Below are 24,527 nucleotides of genomic sequence, written 5' to 3'. Positions count from 1 at the left end.
GAGGGACTTCATCCCTGCCTGGCACATCAACTCACTACTGCCACCTCTGGTGGTTCTACTTCCTGTCTAATAAAGAACTATCTGTGTTTGTCTCCATACTCCAGCCTAGCCGGTGGTCCCTCTCAGGATATCCTCCTGGGGGTGCTGTCATCTGCCATCGGCCCAAGGATTCACCAATTTCCATTCAGTGTTTATTCCTTACACTACTAGAGTGGTATCATATAGACTGCCACTCTGTGGGAGCCAACCCACAGCAGATTATTAACTCCATCTACGGAGTACATCACTCTGCTGACTACTCCCCTCTGGGGATGCAGATCCATATCAGACTGCTAACTCCACCTCCCTGGCGGGGTGATCTACATCAGATTGCCAGCTCCTCTCCTTTGGGGGAGCTGATCAATAATAGATTACTAACTCCGCCTCCCTTGACGGAGTGAGCGCTAACAGATTGCTCATTCCTTAGCAGATATATAACAGATTGCTAACTCTGCCCCCCTTGGCGGGGTGATCGATAACACTGATGGGAGGAATACTGTCTTCTCCAATAATTCTACCCATGTTCCGATGAACTTGATTCTCTGGGTAGGAACAAGATTTGACTTGGAAAGTTGGGTATGAACTCTAGTGACTAAAGGAGCTGGATCGTCTTTTGCAGGGAGTCCAACACCCCTGCTTTGGAAAGTTCCATCACCAGATAGTCATCCAGATATAGAAAGACAAATCCCCTGGCGACAGAGGTATGCTGCTACTACTATTTATTTTATTTATTTATTTAGGGTTTTTATATACCGACTTTCTTGATATATATATATCAAATCATTTCATGAACATCTACAGGGCCACTGACAGCCCAAAAGGAAGAACCTTCTATTGGTAGTAAGAGGAATGTAAGCATATACATCTTTCAGATCCAGGTCGCACATCCAGACTTCTGCTTGAATGAAGGGCAGAATGGGTAGACTGTTCATTCTGAACTTCTCCTGTAATAGGCTCTTGTTCAGTCTCCGTGAATCCAGAATGGGTTTCAATCCTCCTGACTTCTTAGGTATAAAGAACTAGCAGGAGTACAACCCTTGCAAGGTTTTTGGGAGGGACAGGTTCTATTGCTCACTGGCTGAGAAGTGACGCCGTTTCAAAATGGAGCTGGGTCAAGTGAGATGGGTGAATGCTGGTGCAACACTGGAGGATGGGAGAAGTACAAACGGTAACCAGATTCCATAATTCTGAGGACCCAATGGTCCTTGGTGATTTGCCACAGGTTTTCAAGGAAGAGGTGAATCTTCCTCCTCCCCCCCTTAACTGGAGGGATCATGCCCTAAAGATCAAGCCTCATCAAAAACTAAAGACAGGTTTAGGCTGGCTTGTTGCAACATCGTTGGCTGGATTCTCTCACTTGGACATCCCTGCACCAGAAGTTGATATTTTAGTAGCGCAGGTAGTGTGAAATATCACTGAAAATGGAGGAAGGAGCATTTCTGGAAGAAGGAATGCTTAAAATGAAAGTAAGGACAACTAGAGGAAGACGGCAGTTTGGCTCTTAACAACAAGGCCTGAATGGTCACATACTGCTTCTTAATCTAGGTGACTTTTTCCCTCACTTTGTCTCTAAAGAGATTGTCCCCTGAACATGGGATGTAGGCTTACTTGTCATAAACGTCCTCGTGCAAGCTCCTGACTCTCAACCAGGCCATCCGGTGTGCTCTGATGGCTGCCGCAGAAGACCTTAATGCTGTGTTGAATGTTTCCTACACTGACCAGAGGAGTTGGCGTTCACATTCTTCTGGATCCAGAAGATCCTGCTCTCTGTCAAGAAACTTTACAAGAGGCTTCAGCTTGTCGATGAAGTCATGTAAATATTGTACCATATATAGTTGGTGGGCCACAATGCAGGCTTTCAGTATCGATCTCTGGAAGACCTTCTTCCCATAACTGTCCAACAACCTAGTGTCCATACCTAGGGGTGCACTGACTCCATCACCACTGACTGTTGTGGTAGTTTAACTACTCCAAAACCAGGAGCCTATTGAATTCTGTATTTAAGGTCCAGTTTTCTGGCTTCTGGGGAATAGGAGGCTGGACACTCCCACATTCTCTTTTGTAAATCCTGCAGGATTAATTGCATCAGGATTGCTACAAGTTCAGAAGATGTTTCCAGAATCTGAAGTAGCCCGAAGGTCTTTGACACTACAGATGTTGACTCCAATCGCCTTGCACAGCTCAGTAAGCAGTCTGAGGGGATATCCGTAGACCTTTCCTCAGAACCAAGAGGGGAAGAGACACTAACCCATGACCCTGATGAAGATGAAGGTGAATCAGGGCAGGATTCTCGATCATCTCAGAGGAAATACTCCCGGGGCATACTGCAGACATTGCTGTCTCATGCTCCTTCTTTGGACTGGCTAGATTCCTACTCAGAGAGGGATGATACACCCAGGAAGGTTAGATCCCACCACTGGGATGTCTGATGGGAGCTCCTCATGCATGGAGGTGAGAAGGATTCCTCCCTGAGGAACAATTCCGACATTCTGGACAGGAAAAGTTGAAGAGTGCCCTCCTTGTCACTAGTCACCAATGACATAGAGAAAGTCTTCATTAATTAGGCTACCTGGACTATGGACTATTGTGTCCTTTGATACGAAACTGGGGAAGAGACATCCACCTCTGAAACCAGTGTAGAGTCATCTTCCTGTGAACATAAGAACATAAGAAATTGCCATGCTGGGTCAGACCAAGGGTCCATCAAGCCTAGCATCCTGTTCCCAACAGAGGCCAAACAGGCCAAAAGAACCTGGCAATTACCCAAACACCAAGAAGATCCCATGCTACTGATGCAATTAATAGCAGTGTCTATTCCTTAAGTAAACTTGATTAATAGCCGTTAATGGACTTCTCCTCCAAGAACTTATCCAAACCTTTTTTGAACCCAGCTACACTAACTGCACTAACCACGTCCTCTGGCAACAAATTCCAGAGATTTATTGTGCGTTGAGTGAAATAGAATTTTCTCCGATTAGTCTTAAATGTGCTACTTGCTAACTTCATGGAATGCCCCCTAGTCCTTTTATTATTCGAAAGTGTAAATAACCGATTCACATCTACTTGTTCAAGACCTCTCATGATCTTAAAGACCTCTATCATACCCCCCCTCAGCCATCTCTTCTCCAAGCTAAACAGCCCTAACCTCTTCAGCCTTTCCTCATAGGGGAGCTTTTCCATCCCCTTTATCATTTTGGTTGCCCTTCTCTGTACCTTCTCCATCGCAACTATATCTTTTTTGAGATGCGGCGACCAGAATTGTACACAGTATTCAAGGTGCGATCTCACCATGGATGGTGCAGAGACTGGATGTGTTGACAATGCCTGCTTCAGTGCTGACTTAAGCTCGGCAGCACAGACTACACTGCCGGCTAGAACATATGATGCTTCTTCTTCTTCTTCTTCATCTATGACTCTACAACAGGGGTCAGGAACCTTTTTGGCTGAGAGAGCCATGAACGCCACATATTTTAAAATGTAATTCCATGAGAGCCATACAATATTTTTAAAACTAAATACAAGTAAATGTGTGCATTTTATGTAAGATCACACTTTTAAAGTACAATAAGTCTCTGAAAATATGACACCAGGCCTTAAGACACCAATACATCTCCTATTAGGAAAACGGACCAAGTCAGGCTGCTATAGAGTCCTACACAGAAACTACACGCCAGCAGAAAACCTCACCTGAATCACGTGCTGACCCTCACCTAACATAGAATAAAGAGACCAAAACGCATAACTAGAAGCATGCAGAAAAAACTGAATTAGAAACTGCAACAAGCCAGAGTCTCTGTATGCAGTGTAACAAAGGAAAAAAGAAACATCACCCATCCTTATAAAACAAATCAAGAAATATAAAATCATCAGCAGTAAAACTGTACTAACAAAAAGAACATATTTCGAAACAGCTGATGAGTGGAATATCCAATAATTAAAAACTCATATAAAACATTTCCAGATACCAACAAAATATTTCAAAATAGCAGACACAAAGACCCAGTAATGAAAAATAATAAGGATACAAAAAATTTTTTGCTCTGCATACCGGGGAACGTTTGATATCCAGGTGTCCTGAGATTGTTCTGAATTAGCAGGAGGAGGGGTGGTTTGCTTGGAACTTTCTCCTCTCTCAGTCACATACCAGCGCTCTCTCTCACACTGGCTCTCAATTTCACACCTATACACACATGCTCTCAGTCACTCACATATACACATGCTTTTTCTCTCTCACTTATATAGGCTCTTAATTACACATTTACACATATGCTGTCTATCTTTTCACGCTTACACACACACACAGGCTTTCAATCACATAAATACATGCTGTCTTTTTCTCTCACACACAGACTCTCATTCACATGCTTACAAACATGTCCTCTCTTTCTCTCATTTACACACAGGCTCTCAATCACATACTCACATGCTCCAAACCCTAAACCAGCTCTCAATCACACACAGACACACATGCTCTCTCTTACTTATACACACAGGCTCTTAATCATACATACACATGATCTCTCTCACACACAAAGGATCTCAATCATACACACATACTCTTTCACACAAACAGGTTTTCAATCACAAACTTACACATACAGGTTCCCAATCATAAACTTACATTCATGCTCTCTCTCTCACAGGCAGGCTCTCAATCACAGACATACTCTCTTTCACATATACAGGCTCTCAATCATTCACATACATGCAATCTCTCACTCACACACACAGGATCTCAAACACACATGCTTGCTTGCTCATTCACTCTCTCTCTCCCCCATCCCCACCCCGGGAACTCGCAGCAGCAGCAGCCTCCTCCCAACGCTAACCTCCTTCATTTTCAGCCCTCGCGGAGGAGGAGTCCCATCAGCCGCGGTTGAAGCTCTTCTTTATTTTCCTCCGAGCCGCGCTGCACAGTCTTCTTTTCGTCGGACCGACGCTGACCACACTAGCGTGGTCTCTTCTTCCCGCGCATGCACCCGATGCTCACCACTTCCTCTTCCGGGCCGCAGGGGGGGGGGCGGGAAGAAGAGAGCATGCCGGTGCCGCCGACTCCAGCTTTTCTGCCGCTTCCTCTTCCGGGCCGCGCGGGGGGCGGGAAGAAGAGAGCATGCCGGTGCCGCCGACTCCAGCTATTCTGCAGCGTTCCGCCCGGGCTGACAGCATTTTAAGCCCGGGCGGAGGAGGACCAGAGAGCAGCTGGGTCAGTGGGGGACTGGAAAGTGTGGCGACACACTGATTTGGATTTGTCTGCGAGCCAGATGCAGCCATCAAAAGAGCCATATCTGGCTCGCGAGCCATGGGTTCCCGACCCCTGCTCTACAAGAAAAGGAAAGTGACCCGTGGATGCATTCAGTGGGTTGCTGAGTCCCAGTGCCCTCCGATATCCTAGAGTCATTTTCCCGGATCAGTCCATTGTTCTCACGGCGATCACCTCATTTTGTTTTGCTAATTGTCTCCCTAATAAAGTTGGATTCCTTGCTACAGGCCGTGAGGGAGGCAAAGCCCTCATGAACACGATGACGTCGCAGATCTCATGTCCACTCCCTTCCAGGGTCAGTATCTGGGGAAGAGCATAGCAGTCAGGTCGGTAACAGCGTTAATATGCACAGTTAATATGCACAGTTAATATGCTCAGTTACAGAGCACTGGACTCTGGAATTTCTCCCTGCTTCTGCCTCGTTACAACTACTTTCCATTATTCAGGACTGAGCCAAAACTGAGTTCAATTCAGTATTGCTGATAGTTAAATGTTTTTGTTCTCTTTGTTCTCTACTATCTCAGGGAAGTGCTCCGCAGTATTTAGAGATAGTGTCAATTACTCTTTGAAGGTTCTGGGGCGCCTGGTTCTTAGGATGCCATCATGTTTGGGTTTTTTTTGTTTTCAAGGGATTGTATTTATACGCAACTTCTACATGCCTCATGCTTGCAAGGTGCAAGCTGCATTGTAAAGAGATGGGACTATGGGGGATTGGGAAAGGGGGGTAGGAAGCATTCTCTATATTATGGATACCTTGTCATTGGATAACATTTTGGTAACCTTTTGGGAGACAGTCAGGAATGCAGGGTCTTATAAATTATCCTGGTTCACCTGATGTCTTATAATTCTGGGAAGTAATTTGGGGGTGGACTTTGATATTCATAGAACAATGGTCCCATATTTTTCATTTCCCAGTCTAACAATGACAGATATAGTTAAATTTATCTCTTGGAATGTTAATAGATTGGGTTCTCCAATTTAAAGGAAAAAAGTGTTACAGGTATTGAATCGCTCTAAAGTTTTGGTAGCATATTTACAAGAAACTCACCTGTATTTATCGGAGGGCATTAAATTATGTAGAGATTGGGTGGGAGGGTGTTATTTTTCTCCGGCCACTGATAAAAAGAAAGCTGAGGTGGCGATCCTCAAACAAAAATATTCATGTTGCAGAAGAAACAATTTCCCAAGATCAGGAGAGAAGGTTTGTCTGGCAAACTGAATGGGAAATGGGTCACATTATGTAGTGTGTATGCCCCAAATGAATATAATCACACTTTCTTTGTCTCATTGGTTAACTCCTTGGTATTGCATATTAGAGGCCCCTTTTCCTCCTGGGGGATCTCAACTGTGTACATGATCCATCTCTAGACAAATCCCCCGCACCCACTATGCCTCGGAATCTAAGAGGTAAAGGTATAGAGTTAATTTGCCAAGATTTACACTTACTGAATGTCTGGAGGGTTCACCCTTTCTCACGTGCCCATGACTGCTTATCAAGAATCGATTATATTTTGGTTTCCCAGGGGGGTATTCTCCAATGTTATAGCAGCAGATATGGGAAATCCCATCATCTCGGATCGCATGCTGATTTGGATAGTTTGGAAAGGGGGGGGATGCAGAATTTAAAGAGAAACATGGAAGTTGCCAAGCTGGCTATGAAATTATGTTACATTTCAAGAATTTCTTAGTCAAAAATTGAAAGAATTTGAATGCCATAATACCCAGCATAAGACCATGCCAGAACTCTTTTGGGAAATTAGCAAAGTAGTGATGCGAGGGAAAATTATTGCCTATCTTATTGCACGGAATAAGCAGCTAAATAAATCCATTATTCAATTGGAACAATTGGCAAGGGCAAAAGATAGTTGGATATGACATGGTTGCAAGTTGGCTAAAACTGAATATAGGAATATCTTGGAAAGTTTAAATACTCTGATCCCATGATCCTAAAAAACACTAAAAATATTAAACAGATCAGAGTATAAACTTTTTCGTTTTGGTAATAAGGCAGGGAAATCCTTAGCCAAAGCAGTTCGCGTATGGAGGGGGAAGTAATTTATAGAAAAAGTAAAAAATAATCAAGGTGATACAGTGACAAAAGGGTCGGATATCTGTGCAACCTTCAGACATTTTTATGAACAGTTTTGCACAATATGGCTTTGCCCCAACTATCACACCAAGCCCATTCAAGCATTTAAAATTTTCCAAGTGATTAAGGGCAGTAAATTCTGCAAAACCTCAGGTTCTGATGGATTCTCATATGACTACTACAAATTGCTAGGCCTACAGATTTCTGTCACCATGGAGAGCTATTTTAGACAGGCCTTTCAAGAGGATTCTTTTCCTTCACATTTTAATAATACCCATAACAGTCCTTGCCAAACTGGGGAAAGACCCGTTATCTCCAGCCTCTTACCGACCTCACTCCTAAACTTAACAATCCTAACCAAAAAGTGTTAGCTGATCGTCTAAGTCAAGTCATTCCTTCCCTCATTTCCAACAACCAGGTGGGCTTTGTGAAAGGTAGAGCAGTTTGTTCCCATAATAACGGCCATGGCACTATGTAAAGGTAAGAGCATCCCTGTGGTGGCCATAGGATTTGATTCCAAAAAAGATTTTGATATGATCTCCTGGCCCTATTTATTTTTGGTGTTGGATTGCTTTGGTTTCAAGGGCTCTTTCTTACAATATCTTCATCTTTTATACAGACACCCATGCTCTACTATTATAGCCAATAGATTCAAGTTGGATGCTTTCCAATTGCAAAGGGGAGTTAGGCAAGGGTGCCCTTTATCCCCATTACTATATTAACCACTGACCCACTGTTATGGAAAATTGCAGCGGAAGAATCCATGAAAGGGTTTTGGGAGAGAACACATGAATTCAAAATAGCGCCCTTCACCAATGATGTTTTGGTCTTTCTTACAATACCGAGGGCATCTTTGGAGAAGTTCCTTCAGGTTCATACTCAATTTGAGGCATTTGCGGGCTTGAAAATTAATAGGGACAAGTTGGAAGTACTAGATAATTCAGGTACTTTGCAGAACTCATGGGATGGGACCTTCCCATTAAAATGGGTAACTAGTGACATGAAGTATTTGGGAATTAGAATCCCAAGGGATATTACTCGGGTTTATGAGGCAAATGTTCAACCCCTATTGAAAAATTTGAGAGCTTCTTTTCAGCGCTGGCATGCTCTTCCACTTTTTATGATGGGTAGAATACAACTTGTCAAAATGATGGAAGTACCTAAATGGTTATATGTCTTACAAATGCTACCCCTCTGGTTGCGCAAACGTGACCTCCAGGAATTAGACTGGGCTTTTCGGACTTTTATTTGGAAAGGAAAGAAAGCACAGATATCTCTGAAAATTTTGATGAGGACTATTGAGCAAGGAGGGTTGAACTGTCCTAATATGCAGATTTATAATTTAGCATGTATGCTCAGACACATATTTGATCGGATAATTGGAACTTCTCATTTTTCCTCACAGACCACATTACAACATTAGTTGGGCCCTGATTCATTGAATTCTTTGATACAAGTTTCTGGGATAGATATTCCAGGGGAAATAAAGGGACATTTGTTTATTAGACCTTGTCATTCAGTCTGGGCACATTTGTGCAAGACCCTTTACATAAAGCTACCGGTTCCTCATTTCTTACTGTGAGAGGTAACCTGCAATTTCTACCCAGGCTTACCAATCCAATTTTTCGGGATTGGTCTGAGAACAGCCTCTGGTACCTACATCAATTTTTCATGCCAGACGCCAACATATTGTTGAGTTTTCAAGATTTACAATCTAACCCGTACATTCATCAAAATGGTGTAATTGTTCTGGATCAGACAGACATCAGAGTTTGCCATCCAGGCAGATAAACTTTCTTTCCAATCAGTCCTCAAGACAAAGCTTCTTTAAGTTTGAAATTATTTATTGTACAGGTAGGTTCTACTTACAATTGTTGCATCTCAAACGTAAGCCCCAAGGCAAAGATCTTTGGTAACTGGAGACAGGGTAGCAGGAGGGAGAAGGAGGTCTCGTGAGTTGCAGGAGTTAATTTATGGTGGAGGTAGGGAGCTTGAGGGATATGAGGCTGATTTAGTCTTCAGAAGAAGGCAGTAAAAAAGAAGGTAAAAACTCGATCGTTTCAGGAAGTTTTACAGAGCGCTGCTGGCTCAGAAGGAAGTGTGGGGTGAACTGAACTCTTGTCGAGAGCTGCTGAAGGAAACACTTCCACAAGCCGGGGGCAGGAGGCAAGGTCAATGGCAGCGAGCCTAAGAATTATGTGACTCAGGGGGAGCATGAAGGGCAGTCCCTTGAGCCTATAAGGCACCTAGGAAGTCTCAAGTTAGATTGAGGGGCATTCAAGCTCTTCCGATAGTGAAAGAAAGTGGAGGGGAGAGGGAGCTTCTCTTAAGGGCAAAGGCTCCTCTTTAAGGCAAGGCTCACAGACTTTTATCATGGGTTACAAAAAGTGTTTCGTATCAAGAATCCTCAGAAGGGAGGACTGCACTAAACACAGTTAAACTACAGTATATACAGATACAAACATGTACCCACTGCTGGGGATAGAACAGTAATATTGCAGTTCTAATGCCCATGATAAGAAAAAGGGGCATGTTTAGGGTAATTTTAGAATTACCACACCATGCGGTAACCTTTTCATGCCCCACAATACTTCCTATTTTGCATGAGAGAGAGAAAGAGAGAGAGAGAACTTATTTATAAGACTCTCATAGTAGTCAAGTATTTATATCTCTATAAGAGGGGCAGATAATAGCTCAAAGTGAGGTGTTGGTTTAGGATTTAGTGGCCAGTTTTTCATGCATAGGGAGACATACGAACAGCACGGTACACCTCGGTGAAGCTTTGACGTCATTTGGAGTAGGGAAAGTCTCACAAAGATGACATTTCTACTATGTTCTCTCGCCCTAGCTTAATGGACTCTATAACAGGGTACCAGCAAGCTAGGGCGAGATAACATAGTACAAAATTTCATCTTTGTGAGACTTTCCTCACTCCAAATAATGTCAAATCTTCATCGAGGTGTACTGTGCTGTTCGTATGTCTCACTATGCATGAAAAACTGGCCCCTAAACAACCACCAACACCTCATCTCGAGCTATTAGCTGCCCCTCCTATAGGCATATAAATAGGTGCATACTGTGAAGACCTCCCCAGAGGTTGGTGCACTCTCTCTCTCTCACCCCTCCCCAGCCCAGAAATGGCCAAAATGCAATTCAAAAAATTTATCCTGAATTGTATTGCAGACATTTCGGTCACGTCGCACAGCTTAATACCAGGAAAAAAGGTGTAGTTATTTCCGGCGTTAAAACTGTGCGATAGCATGCATTATGCTATCACACCGTGTGATACTGCCCTTCATTTTCCTAACTCCCGCCCAAACTCCTCCCTAGTCCCGCCCCTCCCAAAACTTGCATTCGCGCTAGTGCTATTATCGCATGCGTTAACACCATAATGCATTTTGATGAATGACCCTGTTAGTTTGAGTTGTCCTCTAAAGAATTTTACACATACCTGCAAATACGCCATTATTAGTAGGATATCCTAAAAACACACCCAAATTTCGGGTTATTGGGATCCCTTGAGGAGGTGTTAGTTGGGAGTAAGAGATAATCCCCAACATGTGCTAAATGTATGTGCAGATTACTGCTCCTTCCACAGGACAATATTCTATTCTCTATCTATAACAAGTTGAAGGAATGGTCTGAATTTCAATTGACTTTACAGGAATTTCAGTTTTGCTTTTCCAAAATAAGTAAAATTACAGAAAATGTTGTTTTATAAGAAACTCAATTCAGATTTTTGCATCAATCCTATTTGGCAATGGATAAAACCTTCAAAGCAAAGATTAGTAAATCCCCAATCTGCAGGAAATGTGGGGAAGTCACCAAGACCTATGTACATGGTTTTTGGAATTGCCCCAAAATCTTTCACTTCTGGACATGAATCAGGTGCCTTTACCACTTTCCGCCAACGTTTGCTTATTTGGGTGTTTTGATGATTTCCCATGCCCGGTCTCTAGGGACTGTAAGTTGTTTATAGATAAAATGGCTTTATTAGCGAAGAAATCTATTCTTTCTATATGGGTGGAATAGGATCCCCCAACCTTAAAGCTTTGGGAAAGTAGAGTGTTTAAATTGCTTACTTTCAAAACTATGACGGCCAAAGTCAACTCAGACCTAAAAATAGACCAGCACTTCACGGTTTGGCAGGATTACATTGCCTCACTATCTCTCTCTATCAGAAATATGATTTTAAATCTATGAACACACTCTAACTGGATCCTTTAACATTCTTGAATCTTACATCCCTAACAGTTACATGGTGCTGTCTAGCGGGATAAATTGGAGAACCACTGTTGCCCCCTAGGGAGGGAATTTAGGCCCATGTTGGTTCATTTTCTTAGCCACTTGAACCTGCTTCCTTGTTCTACTTCTCTTTTTTACAACGGTACGAGAAAGAGTTTGTTATTCATCATTATATTTCTTTCGAACTGAGAATGCCTGGGACTATGGACAAGGGGTCGGGGGGGGGGGGGGATTAAAGCATCAAAGAGACATATTTCAGCTGTATACTGACTACCATACTGTCTCATAGTAGTTTTCTTTCAAATGTCCTTTGGTTTATTCAGGAGACTGTAGCTGTTGACCTATTTTCTGCATTGTATTGTATAAAGTCTCACTGATGGAAAATTAATAAACATGTTTAACACACACACAGAAAAGAATCAACCAAGTTCAAAATGGATTATCTAATTAGATTCAAGACAGATCTGAATATGGATTAAAAAAGGATTGGGGGGGGGGGGCCCTGACCTGTGAGGAGGGAAGGAGCTGATACAGCCTGCCTGGCACAGAGAAGCAGCAGGAATCAGCAGAACACCAGCCATGGCTGAGGGACTCCTGCCTCTGACGTCATCCGCCAGTGACCGCGAGCTGAAAAGCCGGCAGGATAGAGCTGAGAGTGGGGCCCTGACCTGGGAGGAGGGAAGGAGCTGACATGGCCTGCCTGGCACAGAGAAGCAGCGGGAATCAGCGGAACACCAGCCATGGCTGAGGGACTCCTGCCTCTGACGTCATCCGCCAGTGACCGCGAGCTGAAAAGCCGGCAGGATAGAGCTGAGAGTGGGGCCCTGACCTGGGAGGAGGGAAGGAGCTGACACGGCCTGCCTGGCACAGAGAAGCAGCGGGAATCAGCGGAACACCAGCCACAGCTGAGGGACTCCTGCCTCTGACGTCATCCGCCAGTGACCGCGAGCTGAAAAGCCGGCAGGATAGAGCTGAGAGTGGGGCCCTGACCTGGGAGGAGGGAAGGAGCTGACATGGCCTGCCTGGCACAGAGAAGCAGAGGGAATCAGCGGAACACCAGCCATGGCTGAGGGACTCCTGCCTCTGACGTCATCCGCCAGTGACCGCGAGCTGAAAAGCCGGCAGGATAGAGCTGAGAGTGGGGCCCTGACCTGGGAGGAGGGAAGGAGCTGACACGGCCTGCCTGGCACAGAGAAGCAGCGGGAATCAGCGGAACACCAGCCACAGCTGAGGGACTCCTGCCTCTGACGTCATCCGCCAGTGACCGCGAGCTGAAAAGCCGGCAGGATAGAGCTGAGAGTGGGGCCCTGACCTGGGAGGAGGGAAGGAGCTGACATGGCCTGCCTGGCACAGAGAAGCAGAGGGAATCAGCGGAACACCAGCCATGGCTGAGGGACTCCTGCCTCTGACGTCATCCGCCAGTGACCGCGAGCTGAAAAGCCAGCAGGATAGAGCTGAGAGTGGGGCCCTGACCTGGGAGGAGGGAAGGAGCTGACACGGCCTGCCTGGCACAGAGAAGCAGCGGGAATCAGCGGAACACCAGCCACAGCTGAGGGACTCCTGCCTCTGACATCATCCGCCAGTGACCGCGAGCTGAAAAGCCCGCGGGATAGAGCTGAGAGTGGGGTCCTGCCCTGTTAGGAGAGAAGGAGCTGACACGGCCTGCCTGGCACAGAGAAGCAGCGGGAATCAGAGGAACACCAGCCACAGCTGAGGGACTCCTTACCTCTGACGTCATCCGCCAGTGACCGCGAGCTGAAAAGCCCACGGGATAGCGGCGCACCGCAGCCGCATCGCCTAAGCCGCGCATGCCAAAGGAGCGTGTGCACGACTTAGATCAACTTGGGAGTTATTTTGGGAGTTATTTTGTGGTTTTATGGGGCGTAAAAGAAAGGCAAAATTTGTCACCTCCTCTCCAGCCCCACAAATATCTGACCCTATGGACACTCATGTATGCAGGATTTCGCCGCAAAGGGACTGTGGTAGGGACTCCTCTGAAGTCTCGCTGAGTCCCAGCACACGCTCATCGCCTCTACAACCCCCACCCGGAATAACAGGAGGAGAGTTTAATTTTGAAGAACAAGCAAAAGTAAGTGATTTAGTTACAGCTTCCCAATCACTGAATAATGCTGGGACTCCCTGCTTGGAATTAGATCCACAAGAAGCAGGTGAGGGATCTCCAATACCTAGCATTGGTAGCGCAAGGTTGGACACCATTGATGCAACTAATGTGACGTTGGGGGATATTTGGAGGATGATGATTAAATTGGACTCTAATATGCAACAAATGAACCTATCTCATGGGGCTATTGTTAATCGGAATAAGATTCTTATACAAGACCAGGGGAAAAGAATAAATGGTATAGAAACAGCTGTTCAGAATTTATCTATGGAAGTGGATAATGTTAAGAAAATGGAAGTGTTACATACAACTGACAATGTTATTTTACATGCTAATATGGAAAATTTCGAAAACTTTATGCGTATAAAAAATCTGCGTATTGTAAACTTTCCGATAACTAGACTGCTTTCGCCATTTGAGATGTTTTCAAAGTATGCAAGAGAAATCTTAGCATGTGAAGAGATACCTGCTATTTCGAAAATTTATTATTTTCCCCTCCAAACAGGAAATACATCTGGAAGGGAAGGAGAGAATACTCCAGGTTTATCTACCTTTTTGGAGGAGTCCATAGATTTGATGAATAAAAGAGCAACATTGTTTGTGTCTTTTCTTTTAGAAAGAGATAAGGAGTTCATTATGCATACATTTTTCAAGAATAAAGACATATTGTTTTGTGGACAGAAGGTTTTTATATTTCCTGACGTCCCCAAGCCAACTCAGGCCAGGAGAAGGCTGATGACGTCTACCCACTAGCATATTTAATTGAACCAGCCCTTGCCTTCATCAAATTAGCAAGGAGTTCTGTCTTGCTGTACTCTGCTCATTCAAGGACTTCCTGTTCCTGACTCAGCTTTGGCAATTGGACACTCTGAGTACTCGGTCCTCGGGGGCTCCCCTGCGTTCTTGACTATCCGCTCCTCGGAGGGCCTTCCTGCCTATCTGCTGCTGGATCTGCTTCTCAGATCTTACCTAGCTCCAGGAACCATCTACTGTGAGTACCTTCTGACTTCTTCAATTCTTACTACACTGAGGACTCTACGCGGCGAACCCCAATCCTCGGGCCACTACCGCCTTTCTTCAGTGAGAGCCGTTCATCCTTCCTGCTCTACAGTATTCCTGCTCATCTACACAGATCCACCTCCGGGTCTCGGCATTGCTACCTACATCTACTGTACAGACCTCCTCGGCGTACCCCGCTCCGCGGGCCACTACCGGATCTGTATCCTGAGGTGCCTACTCTTGTCAGAGGGGATCCACGGCGTACCCCGCTTTGCGGGCCACTACCGGATCGTCTCCACTGTGTTTCATTCTGGGTAATTCCCATTGCCCAGGACTGGACTCCTATATTGCTAATACTGTGGACATTACTTCTCCTTCCTCTTTAATAAAGTCTCCACTTCTAGCTGTATGCCTCGCCACTGAGACTACGCCTGCTGACTGTGAGGCTCACAGGGGTCCTCCCTCTGGGCAGAGACATCTTTCATCTCAGCCCAGGGTTCACATCCTTCCTTAAACATAACATATTGCTAACTCCATGGACCCAGCTGACCTGGGGACTCCTTCAACCACTGCTCGCTCCTAGTGAACCATGGACACACATTTCAACAAACTTTATTGCTGACTTGCCTTTATCCAATGGTAATAATACAATCTGGGTCACCACTGACCGTTTTTCTAAAATGGCACATTTTGTGGCACTACCCAGTCTGCTCCAGAACTAGCAAAGTTGTTTATCCGACACATCTTCCATCTACAGGGCATGCCTAAACATATCCTCCCGGACAGAGGGGTTCAATTTACAGCTAAGTTCTGGAGATCTTTGTGTAAGAAATTCAACATCTCATTGGATCTGATGTCAGCTTATCACCTGTAAGTCAACGGACGGCAGAGAGAATGAACTGCATATTAAAACAATTTCTTTGTGCCTACATCAAGTCCAGACAAAGCGACTGGTCTGAATTGCTCCCATGGGCCGAATTTGCTCTGAACTCACATCAATCTGCTTCAACAGGATCATCTCCGTTTCAACTAGTTTACGGATGTCAACCCTTAACTCCACTACCTATGCCATTATCTGTAGCCTCTCCTGCTGCCCAGGCATCGGCGCAAGAACTACATCAGTTGTGGGAACACACCAAAGAACTTCTCCAGAAGGCTGGACAACAAGCCAAAAAGTTCTATGATGCTCATCACAGAGCCGCACCGCAGTTACAGCCCGGCAACAAGGTATGGCTTAGTACCAAATTCATTTGCCTTACACTGCCAACAGCCCGGTTTGCACCAAGGTACATAGGACCCTTTTCAGTTCTCCACCGCCTGGGTCCAGTCACGTACAGCTTGAAGCTACCACCGGCACTTCTTATATATAATGCTTTTCATATCTCCCTTCTGAAGCCACTCATCCTGTCAAAGTTCTCCAGGAAGACTCTGGAGCCCCAGCCTCTCTCTGCTGAAGAAGATATCACGTATCAAGTAGAAGACACCTTTGATGTAAGAAAACATGGCAGACGATGGGAATATCATTTCCTGGGAAGGATACGGTCCGGAGGAAAATAGTTGGGAGCCTGTAACATCCTTGACAAGGACTTGATCCAACAGTTCCACAGGACACACCCCAGGAAGCCGAAACTCCCGGGGAGGGGCCCTAAGAAAGGGGGTACTGTTATGCCTGTCGGTTGCAGACGGCTGTGACCTCTCATGCTCGTCTCTTTTTTCCCTGCTCCATCAAGTCTGGGAAGAATGGCGGTCTCTGCCAGTTCACGCTGACCACTTCAGTGTTCCCGGGACAGCGTGGGCACTGCTGGCCGCCATCTTGGACCCGGAGTTACCTAAGGCGTGCGCGCATGCAAGGGCCTTTTTTGAATATGTCATGGTGGGAACCTCGGGGGCATCCCCACCTGATGACGTCTACCCACTAGCGTATTTAATCGAACCAGCCCTTGCCTTCATCAAGTTAGCAAGGAGTTCCGTTTTGCTGTACTCTGCTCATTCAAGGACTTCCTGTTCCTGACTCAGTTTTGGCAATTGGACACTCTGTGTACTCGCTCTTCGGGGGCTCCCCTGCGTTCTCGGTTATCCATTCCTCAGAGGGCCTTCCTGCCAATCTACTGCTGGATCTGCTTCTCAGATCTTACCTAGCTCTAGGAACCATCTACTGTGAGTACCTTCTGACTTCTTCAATTCTGGCTACACTGAGGACTCTACGTGGCGAACCCCGATCCTCGGGCCACTACCACCTTTCTTCAGTGAGAGCCGTTCATCCTTCCTGCTCTACAGTATTCCTGCTCATCTACACAGATCCACCTCCTGGTCTCGGCATTGCTACCTATATCTACTGTACAGACTTTCTCGGTGTACCCCGCTCTGCGGGCCATTACCGGATCTGTATCCTGAGGTGCCTACTCTCATCAGAGGGGATCTACAGCGTACCTCGCTCCGTGGGCCACTACCGGATCTTCTCCACCATGTTTCATTCTGGGTAATTCCCATTGCCCAGGACTGTACTACCATATTGCTAATATTGTGGACATTACTTTTCCTTCCTCTTTAATAAAATCTCCACTTCTAGCTGTGTGCCACGCCACAGACTACGCCTGTTGATGGTGAGGCTCACAGGGCTCCTCCCTGTGGGCAGAGACATCGCTCATCTCAGCCCAGGCGTTCACATCCTTCCTTAAATATAACACATACAATATTATTTTACTATGAAAAGTATTATAATGGGGTAGATCTTCAAAATATATGTTTATCTAAGTTAAACAGATAGAGTTATCTGGCTAAGTTAGATGGGATATTCAGCAGCATGAATATCCCTGGATAAATTGCTACTTAGCTGGTTAAGTATTACTCAGCTAAGTTTAGATCTGCTATTGTGCAGGTCTAACTATCCAGATAACCTAACTGGCTAAAGCTCAATATCACTACTTAGCCTACTGCCCGCCCCTATCCCTACAGGATAATAAGTTAGCAAGTGACTTACTTAAGTAATGATTAAGTGACCATCACTTGACCAGTTACGTCCTTCATAAACAGCTAAGTGCCATTTCAATATCAGGTTCAACATGTACATCTTTCAGCTGAGTGTCTCTATTTTTTATTGTGTTTTATGAAAGGAAAGTATACTTACATTATAAGTTTGTCCATCTATCTGTGACACATGTCTCAGGCAGCGGATGGGGGCAGCTAGTGGGCAGGAGGTAAAACTTATAAAAAGTGCAGCACCAGAGGCAGAAGGAATACTGGCCTTCTGCAGCCAAGTATTTCTCCAGTGCCTGTTCCAACCCACCTGCTGACAGCAGAAACAAATCTCAGCTTGGGCCTCTGTTTCTAATCCTCCTCCAATTCTGGCCAGCAAGAGAAACTGAACTTAATACTTTGTCACATGTTAGAGGAAGCTGATTCAGTACTAACAGCACTCCTTCTGCCAGCGGATGGGGAGAGGATGTGGAGGGCAGGCTAAAGCTGGAGTTTATTTCTGCTGCAACAGTGCAGGCGAGAAGGGGACTTAGCTGCCTCACTTTTGGCTCTTCAGGACTCAGCTGACGTTTGAGGAAAGGAGAGTGTACACATGGTGAGAGTGTGTGTGGGTGTTTGCATGACGCCACGTGTGTAGAGGGGGAGTATGAGAGATAAGTGGAGGGAAATTGGGAGTAGATGTGTGAGAGTTATTGGGAAGGGGTTGGAGATGTGAGAGACAGCAATGGAGGAGGGTGAAAGAGAGGGTGCATGAGAGAGTTGGGGAGGAGGGATGGAAGAGGTGAAAGCCAGGAGTGAGGTCGGATAAAATTCATAAATAAAAGTAGCTATTTTATAAAACGTGCTCTTTTAAGTCACATATCATATAAACAGCACTATAAAAATACCTGTATTGGGAAGGACAATTTTTTTTTTTTTACATAAAGAGCATAATCCAACAAAACAAAAAGCAACAATTTGGCTCTAAATTTTAGTTTCAATTGAAATGTCACTTAAAAAGTTACACTAAATTATTCACTGGCATAAATAGTGAGGAGGTTTTTGTTTTTCTATGTAAAAAAATACAAGACGCAGCCCCCCTACAGCCACCTCTTTCACCTCGTGGGAGATGATGATTTAGAGTTCATTGGACTCACCGAGTGCAGCCATGGCGGTTTTGGGTCTTCGGGAGCCTCTGTCCCTACACCAGGAACTCGGCTGCTGATCCCCGTCAGCTCTGACTTGGTCGGTGAGCTGGAGGGAAGCCATGAGCCGGTCGCATGTCTCCTTCTCGGCCCGGGAGCTGCTAGTTTCCCTTAGGTGCCTCAGCTGCTCCATAAACTCCGGCTTCAGCACATCTTCGTGAAACTAGAAAGCAGAGGGGCTAGATCAAACAAACACCCAGGGGGACACACAGGCAGTTAATTAATTATACTATCTTCTCTCCCCTCAACAACAAATACATCCTCTCACCTGAGTGACGATCATCGTGCCAGAGCAGGGTAGGTGTAGGGTGCCAACCTGGCTTCCCCCTCACTCGTTCCCAGTGGTGCGTGCGCTGCAAGGGATGGCGCGCGGGCAGTACAGCTGGCGCGCACCGATGCGCTGAGGTTGCTCAGCAACCACCGAAGCCATCCTGAGCTGGGCGGGGCGTCGCTAGGCCGCCTGCGTGTTGTTTGCAAACTAATCTCAGCTCTGCCTCCGACCGCCCTTATCTGGCCCGGCTGTTCCTTCTGTGTTGCAGCCGGCGCTTCTTGTCTCTCTCTGGCGGCTGGCGTGCAATTCAAATAGCAGTTGCTTGTGTTTGATCGTGCGGGCCCGCTGAAAGGAGAGAAATACAGGCGACAGGAGAGGCAGCAGCGAGTGGGTTAGAGGCGCTAGGCCAGGGCGTGGAGAAGCAGACAGGCAGGCAAGAGCGCAGTGTTTTGATAACTTTGCGAAAAAAAAAGACATTTTCTCAGAAAAGTTAAAGACAAAGCTGTGCCATTGACAGGGCAAAAAAAGCCACAATCCTACATAAATGAGGCTCAGGACAGAAAGTACATGTAAAGATGGTAGTTGTCAAAAAAGAAAAATATCTGCTTTAAAAAAATTGAACTGATTTATAGTAACATAAATGGCAATGGGTAAAAAGCAAAATGGCCCATCCAGTCTACCCAGGAAACAGTCCGATACAGAATAGAACACGCGATTGGCCACGCATTTCCCACTGACTTCTATTTCCCATTATACTGCAAGGGGTAATAGCGCGTGGAAAACGTGTAGCCAACTCCCCCGAAACAGCGCCATGACATGCAAATGCGTGTTGATGAACCTAACCTATTAGTCGCCTGGAATACAGAAAGTAAAATGTGCGGCCAAGGGCAGGCTTTAAGTTCTAAGCAACCCTGAAAAGTGTACCGAAAAGCAGAAAATACTGCTTTTATATACACCGTCCGACTAAATATCCTAGCGATATTAAGTTGGAGGAACCAAAAATTTAAATGTTTTTTTTTAATCTGCCCGCTATTGTCCCTAGCGCCTCCTTTTTAGCGCGCGACCTCATTTAAATAGAGACTTGTGTGCCCAGGAGAGGTGCCTGGGCGCGCGCTGGGAGAGTGGGCACTCAACACGGAGCACCAGCTTTCCCGCACTTTTTATTGAATAGACCTGAAAATTTAGGGAAGGATCAATTTTTGGAGTGTGCGACCTGTGCAGCTCAATAGGGCGCCAGCACCCCTCTGTATATCCACTTAGCACAGCTGGTTCGCTATAAGCCGGCTAAAAATGTTTTTAAACAAATAAATAGGCTAATTAGCACCCTGTGCAAAAACTAAAATTATTGCACCAGCTCCCCCAGATGAAAAATGCCAGCTTCACTCACACCACTACTGGTGTATATTTTTAATATATTTAAAAATAACCTGGAAATGGGAACAAGTAAGGTGATCAAATTTTCTGATGACACAAAATTATTCAAAGTTGTCAAATCACAGGAGAATTGTGAGAAATTGCAAGAGCACGTTGCAAAACTGGGAGACTGGGCATGCAAATGGCAAATGAAATTTAATGTAGACAAGTGCAAAATGATGCATTTAGGGAAGAGTAACCAAAATTATAGCTACAAAATGCAAGGTTCCACATTAGGAGTCACCAGTCAAGAAAAGAATCTAGATGTCATCATTGAAAATACATTGAAATCTTCTGCTCAGTGTGCAGCAGCAGCCAAGAAAGCAAATAGAATGCTAGGGATTATTCGGAAAGCAATGGAGAATAAAACTGAAAATATGATAATGCCTCTGTGCTCCATGGTGCGACCTCATCTTGCATATTGTGTTCTGTTCTGATCACCACATCTCAAGAAAGATATAGCAAAATTAGAAAAGGTACAGAGAAGGACGACCAAGATGATATAGGAGTTAGAACAATTCCCCTATGAAGAAAGGCTAAAGAGGTTAGGACTCTTCAGCTTGGAGTAGAGACGGCTGAGAGGAGACATGCTAGAGATCTATAAAATAATGAGTGGAATGGAACAAGTAAACGTTAATCAATTGTTTACTCTTTCGAAAAGTACAAAGACCAGGGGACATACAATGAAGTTACTGGGTAATACATTTAAAACTAATAAGAGAAATTATTATTTTGCTCAATAATTAAGCTCTAGAATTCCTTACCAGAGGATGTGATGAAAGCTATTAGTATAGCTATGTCTAAAAAAAGTTTAGACAAGTTCCGGGAGGAAAAGTACATTAATTATTAAGGGAGAGTTGCAGAAACCCATTGCTTATTCTTGGGATAAGCAGCTTGTAATTTATCTACCCCTTGGGATTCTGCCAAGAACTTGTGACCTGGTTTGGCCACTGTTGGAAACAGGATACTGGGCTTAATAGACCCTTGGTCTGACCCAGTGTGGCAAGCCTTATGTTCTTATTGCAGCCTTGCTCTTACCTTCCATCTTTCCCTCATTGCTCTTAACATTCATCCCTGTCCCCACACCTTCCATCCCTATTTCCCTCCCCATACCTTCCATCCTCTCTTCCCACTGACAGGAGATTATCCCTGGGAGCCTATCGCTTCGATATACTAGCTTCTTCTGCCAGCCTTGCTAAAAGCATGTTGTTGTGCAGTGGCAGCCTATGTCACTACTGCTAAGATTGACTCTGTGCTTCCCCGCTCCTTGGGGCAGCCTACATCACTACTGCCAAAACTGACTCTGCACTTCCCTGCTCCTCGGGGCAGCCCCTGCGTCATCATACCAGAGACTCTGCTACTACACTGTCCTTCCCCACAGGACAGTCTCTGCAACTTTCCTACAGTAGACCTTGTCCTTGCGCTCCCCGCTCCTCAGAGTCTGCCTCACAGCACAGCTCTGGGCCAGTCTGCAATCACGTGGTAGTGATGCAGGATGTTCTCTCTCTACTGAACTACAGTCGTGCTTCCTGCTGCAGCTGACCTCACCTCCCGGCGGTGTGGACCTGTGGGGCTCCACCCCTCAGGCTGTAGCAACCTACACCTCGGGCCAAGGGTCCACGAAACCCACGAATCCTAACAAACTTGTAATATAGAAGTCCTACAACTTGTTCCTGTTCCCCTGTTCTTGTTAACCTCCATGGCTACCAATCAAACAATGTATCCAATATAACATTTTAACATTAATTTTCAACTTAATCCATAATCCTTCATTCATTTGGCTATGCACTTCATTACGCTTCTACCAGCCTCGGCAACACCTAAGATCAATCGACAGCTGCTCTGAGCTGCATTTATCTACTTTTTAAAAAACTCATCACAGCACTTCTGGGCTGTCTCTGGCTGCCAGGAGCTCCCCAGGCTCTCATGGCCCCAGCAAAAATCAGACAGGTATTTATTTAAATTGTATTTACCCCATTTACATCAAGTAGTTTGAGTTCAGAGGAAGGAGTGGAAATCAGTAAAAACAAAGAAAACACTGGCACAAAAATGTATGGCTTGTGGCAAAAGAAAATAGAAGGGCTTTTTTATTTTAATGAAGGAAAACAGAAGGATTTCTTTATTTTAATGATTGATATCGACTATCCTTTCAAACCCCTGGCTGCTTACTGATCATGCTCTGGTGATGTCATTCCTTCCAACATGGCTGTCTTCCTTGCTCTCTCCTTGTACACAAAAAGTCTGGACATTCTCAGGGATGATGTCATGGCCTGTGACATAATTTCAAGATGGCTGCCTGCAGCATGGCTCATGGCATCTCAATTCAAACATGCTTTGATTTGACTTTACTGTGCATGTGTGGCCGTGATGTCATTTCTGGCCCTTCCACAAGAGCCGCATCTTGGATGCACATCATTTCCTGTCTTCAGGCCCCTGCCGCCATCTTGAAAAACATATTTCTGATTCCAGTCTGCATCATCCACAAGGGCCAAACAGGAGGCGGGTCTGGAAGTGACATCATCAAAAAGGGCTGGGGAGTGGGCATGGCTATGGTGGATGTCAACACAGGGGTGGGACTAGGGTGGAAAAGGGGCAGGGCAGGACCCAAAAGTGAACACTGGCTGAGAGAGGGTCAGTGGGCAGGGCCTAACCCAGAAGTAGGCATCTTGTCAAAATAAAGTTTGACAAGATGTGAACCCATAAACTACTTCTGTCTGAAGCCCATTAAGATGTTAAATATACAGGCAACATATTGAGGTGAGCTTGGAAGTTCTTTTTAATTAGGTGAGGGATGCTCAAACAAATAGGACTATTTCTGTATCTTTAGGCTACATTTTCTTGATCTTGTATTGCTTCTTTTGGGATTTTGAATTCTCTCTCTCCATACATAGTACAGAATAGTCACTTAGTACTGACATTTCTATTAGTAATGCTGTTTTTGTCATTTTCTCCTTTACCATAGTGTTCTAACATCAAGCATTTAATTGGTCTGGGAATGAATAATTATACTCTGACTAATGTGATTAATGTGTGTAAGATAGAATGACATTAATCATAAATGTAAAGTAATAAATTGGCAATGGGAATATGAGCGGAGCTTGGTTTCCCCTCCTATCCCCTCCCCAAACACACCAAAAAAGCATTCCATTGCTCCTGCTGGTAGCTGGCTATATTTCAGTGTTCTACTCCCTGTCTCTGTTGTTACTTTAACTTTGTGTGTTGCTTGCTGGGTATTACATGACATCTGTTCACTAGCAGCTATGAAACAAGTCTCCCATCTCCCAATCTTCCAAACTCAGCTATTTGCTTTCTCCCACAGCCTGGCTTCCCTATCCAGTCTCTTACTTTACCCCATCTCTGACCCTTCAGCCCTTTTCCTTATCTTATGGCCCCCATGACCTCTTGTCTTCAGTTGCAAAGAAAGAGACTGGTGCTTCTGAGTAGCAAGAAAGAGAGAAGTTCTGAAAGAGGAAAGGCAGTAGGGATGTGAATCGTGTCCTCGATCGTCTTAACGATCGATTTCGGCTGGGAGGGGGAGGGAATCGTATTGTTGCCGTTTGGGGGGGTAAAATATAGTGAAAAATCGTGAAAAATCTAAAAATCGCAAAACCGGCACATTAAAACCCCCTATAACCCACCCCCGACCCTTTAAATTAAATCCCCCACCCTCCCGAACCCCCCCCCAAATGAGTTAAATAACCTGCGGGTCCAGCGGCGGTCCGGAACGGCAGCGGTCCGGAACGGGCTCCTGCTCCTGAATCTTGTTGTCTTCAGCCGGCGCCATTTTCCAAAATGGCGCCGAAAAATGGCGGCGGCCATAGACGAACACGATTGGACGGCAGGAGGTCCTTCCGGACCCCCGCTGGACTTTTGGCAAGTCTCGTGGGGGTCAGGAGGCCCCCCACAAGCTGGCCAAAAGTTCCTGGAGG

The 24,527-nt window shown here is 45.3% G+C and overlaps 1 protein-coding gene across 1 annotated transcript in view; it reads right to left on the bottom strand.

Moving 5' to 3' along the window:
• The window catches only part of TEX26 (testis expressed 26), a 187,007-nt gene extending 167,709 nt beyond the window's left edge, over positions 1 to 19,298 (bottom strand). The window contains exons 1-2 of the mRNA XM_029602646.1: positions 19,183 to 19,298; positions 18,867 to 19,077 (exon numbers count right to left, since the gene is read on the bottom strand). Coding sequence (XP_029458506.1) covers positions 18,867 to 19,077; positions 19,183 to 19,197 — 226 coding nt within the window. The 5' untranslated portion in view covers positions 19,198 to 19,298. The remainder of the gene's footprint in view (positions 1 to 18,866; positions 19,078 to 19,182) is intronic.
• Positions 19,299 to 24,527: the final 5,229 nt, after the last annotated feature.

Source organism: Rhinatrema bivittatum, chromosome 5 (assembly GCF_901001135.1).
Source record: "Rhinatrema bivittatum chromosome 5, aRhiBiv1.1, whole genome shotgun sequence".
NCBI classification, from domain to species: Eukaryota; Metazoa; Chordata; class Amphibia; order Gymnophiona; family Rhinatrematidae; genus Rhinatrema; species Rhinatrema bivittatum.
The sequence above is the reverse complement of the archived record's forward strand: the minus strand, read 5'-3'. Positions and strand labels throughout refer to the sequence as shown.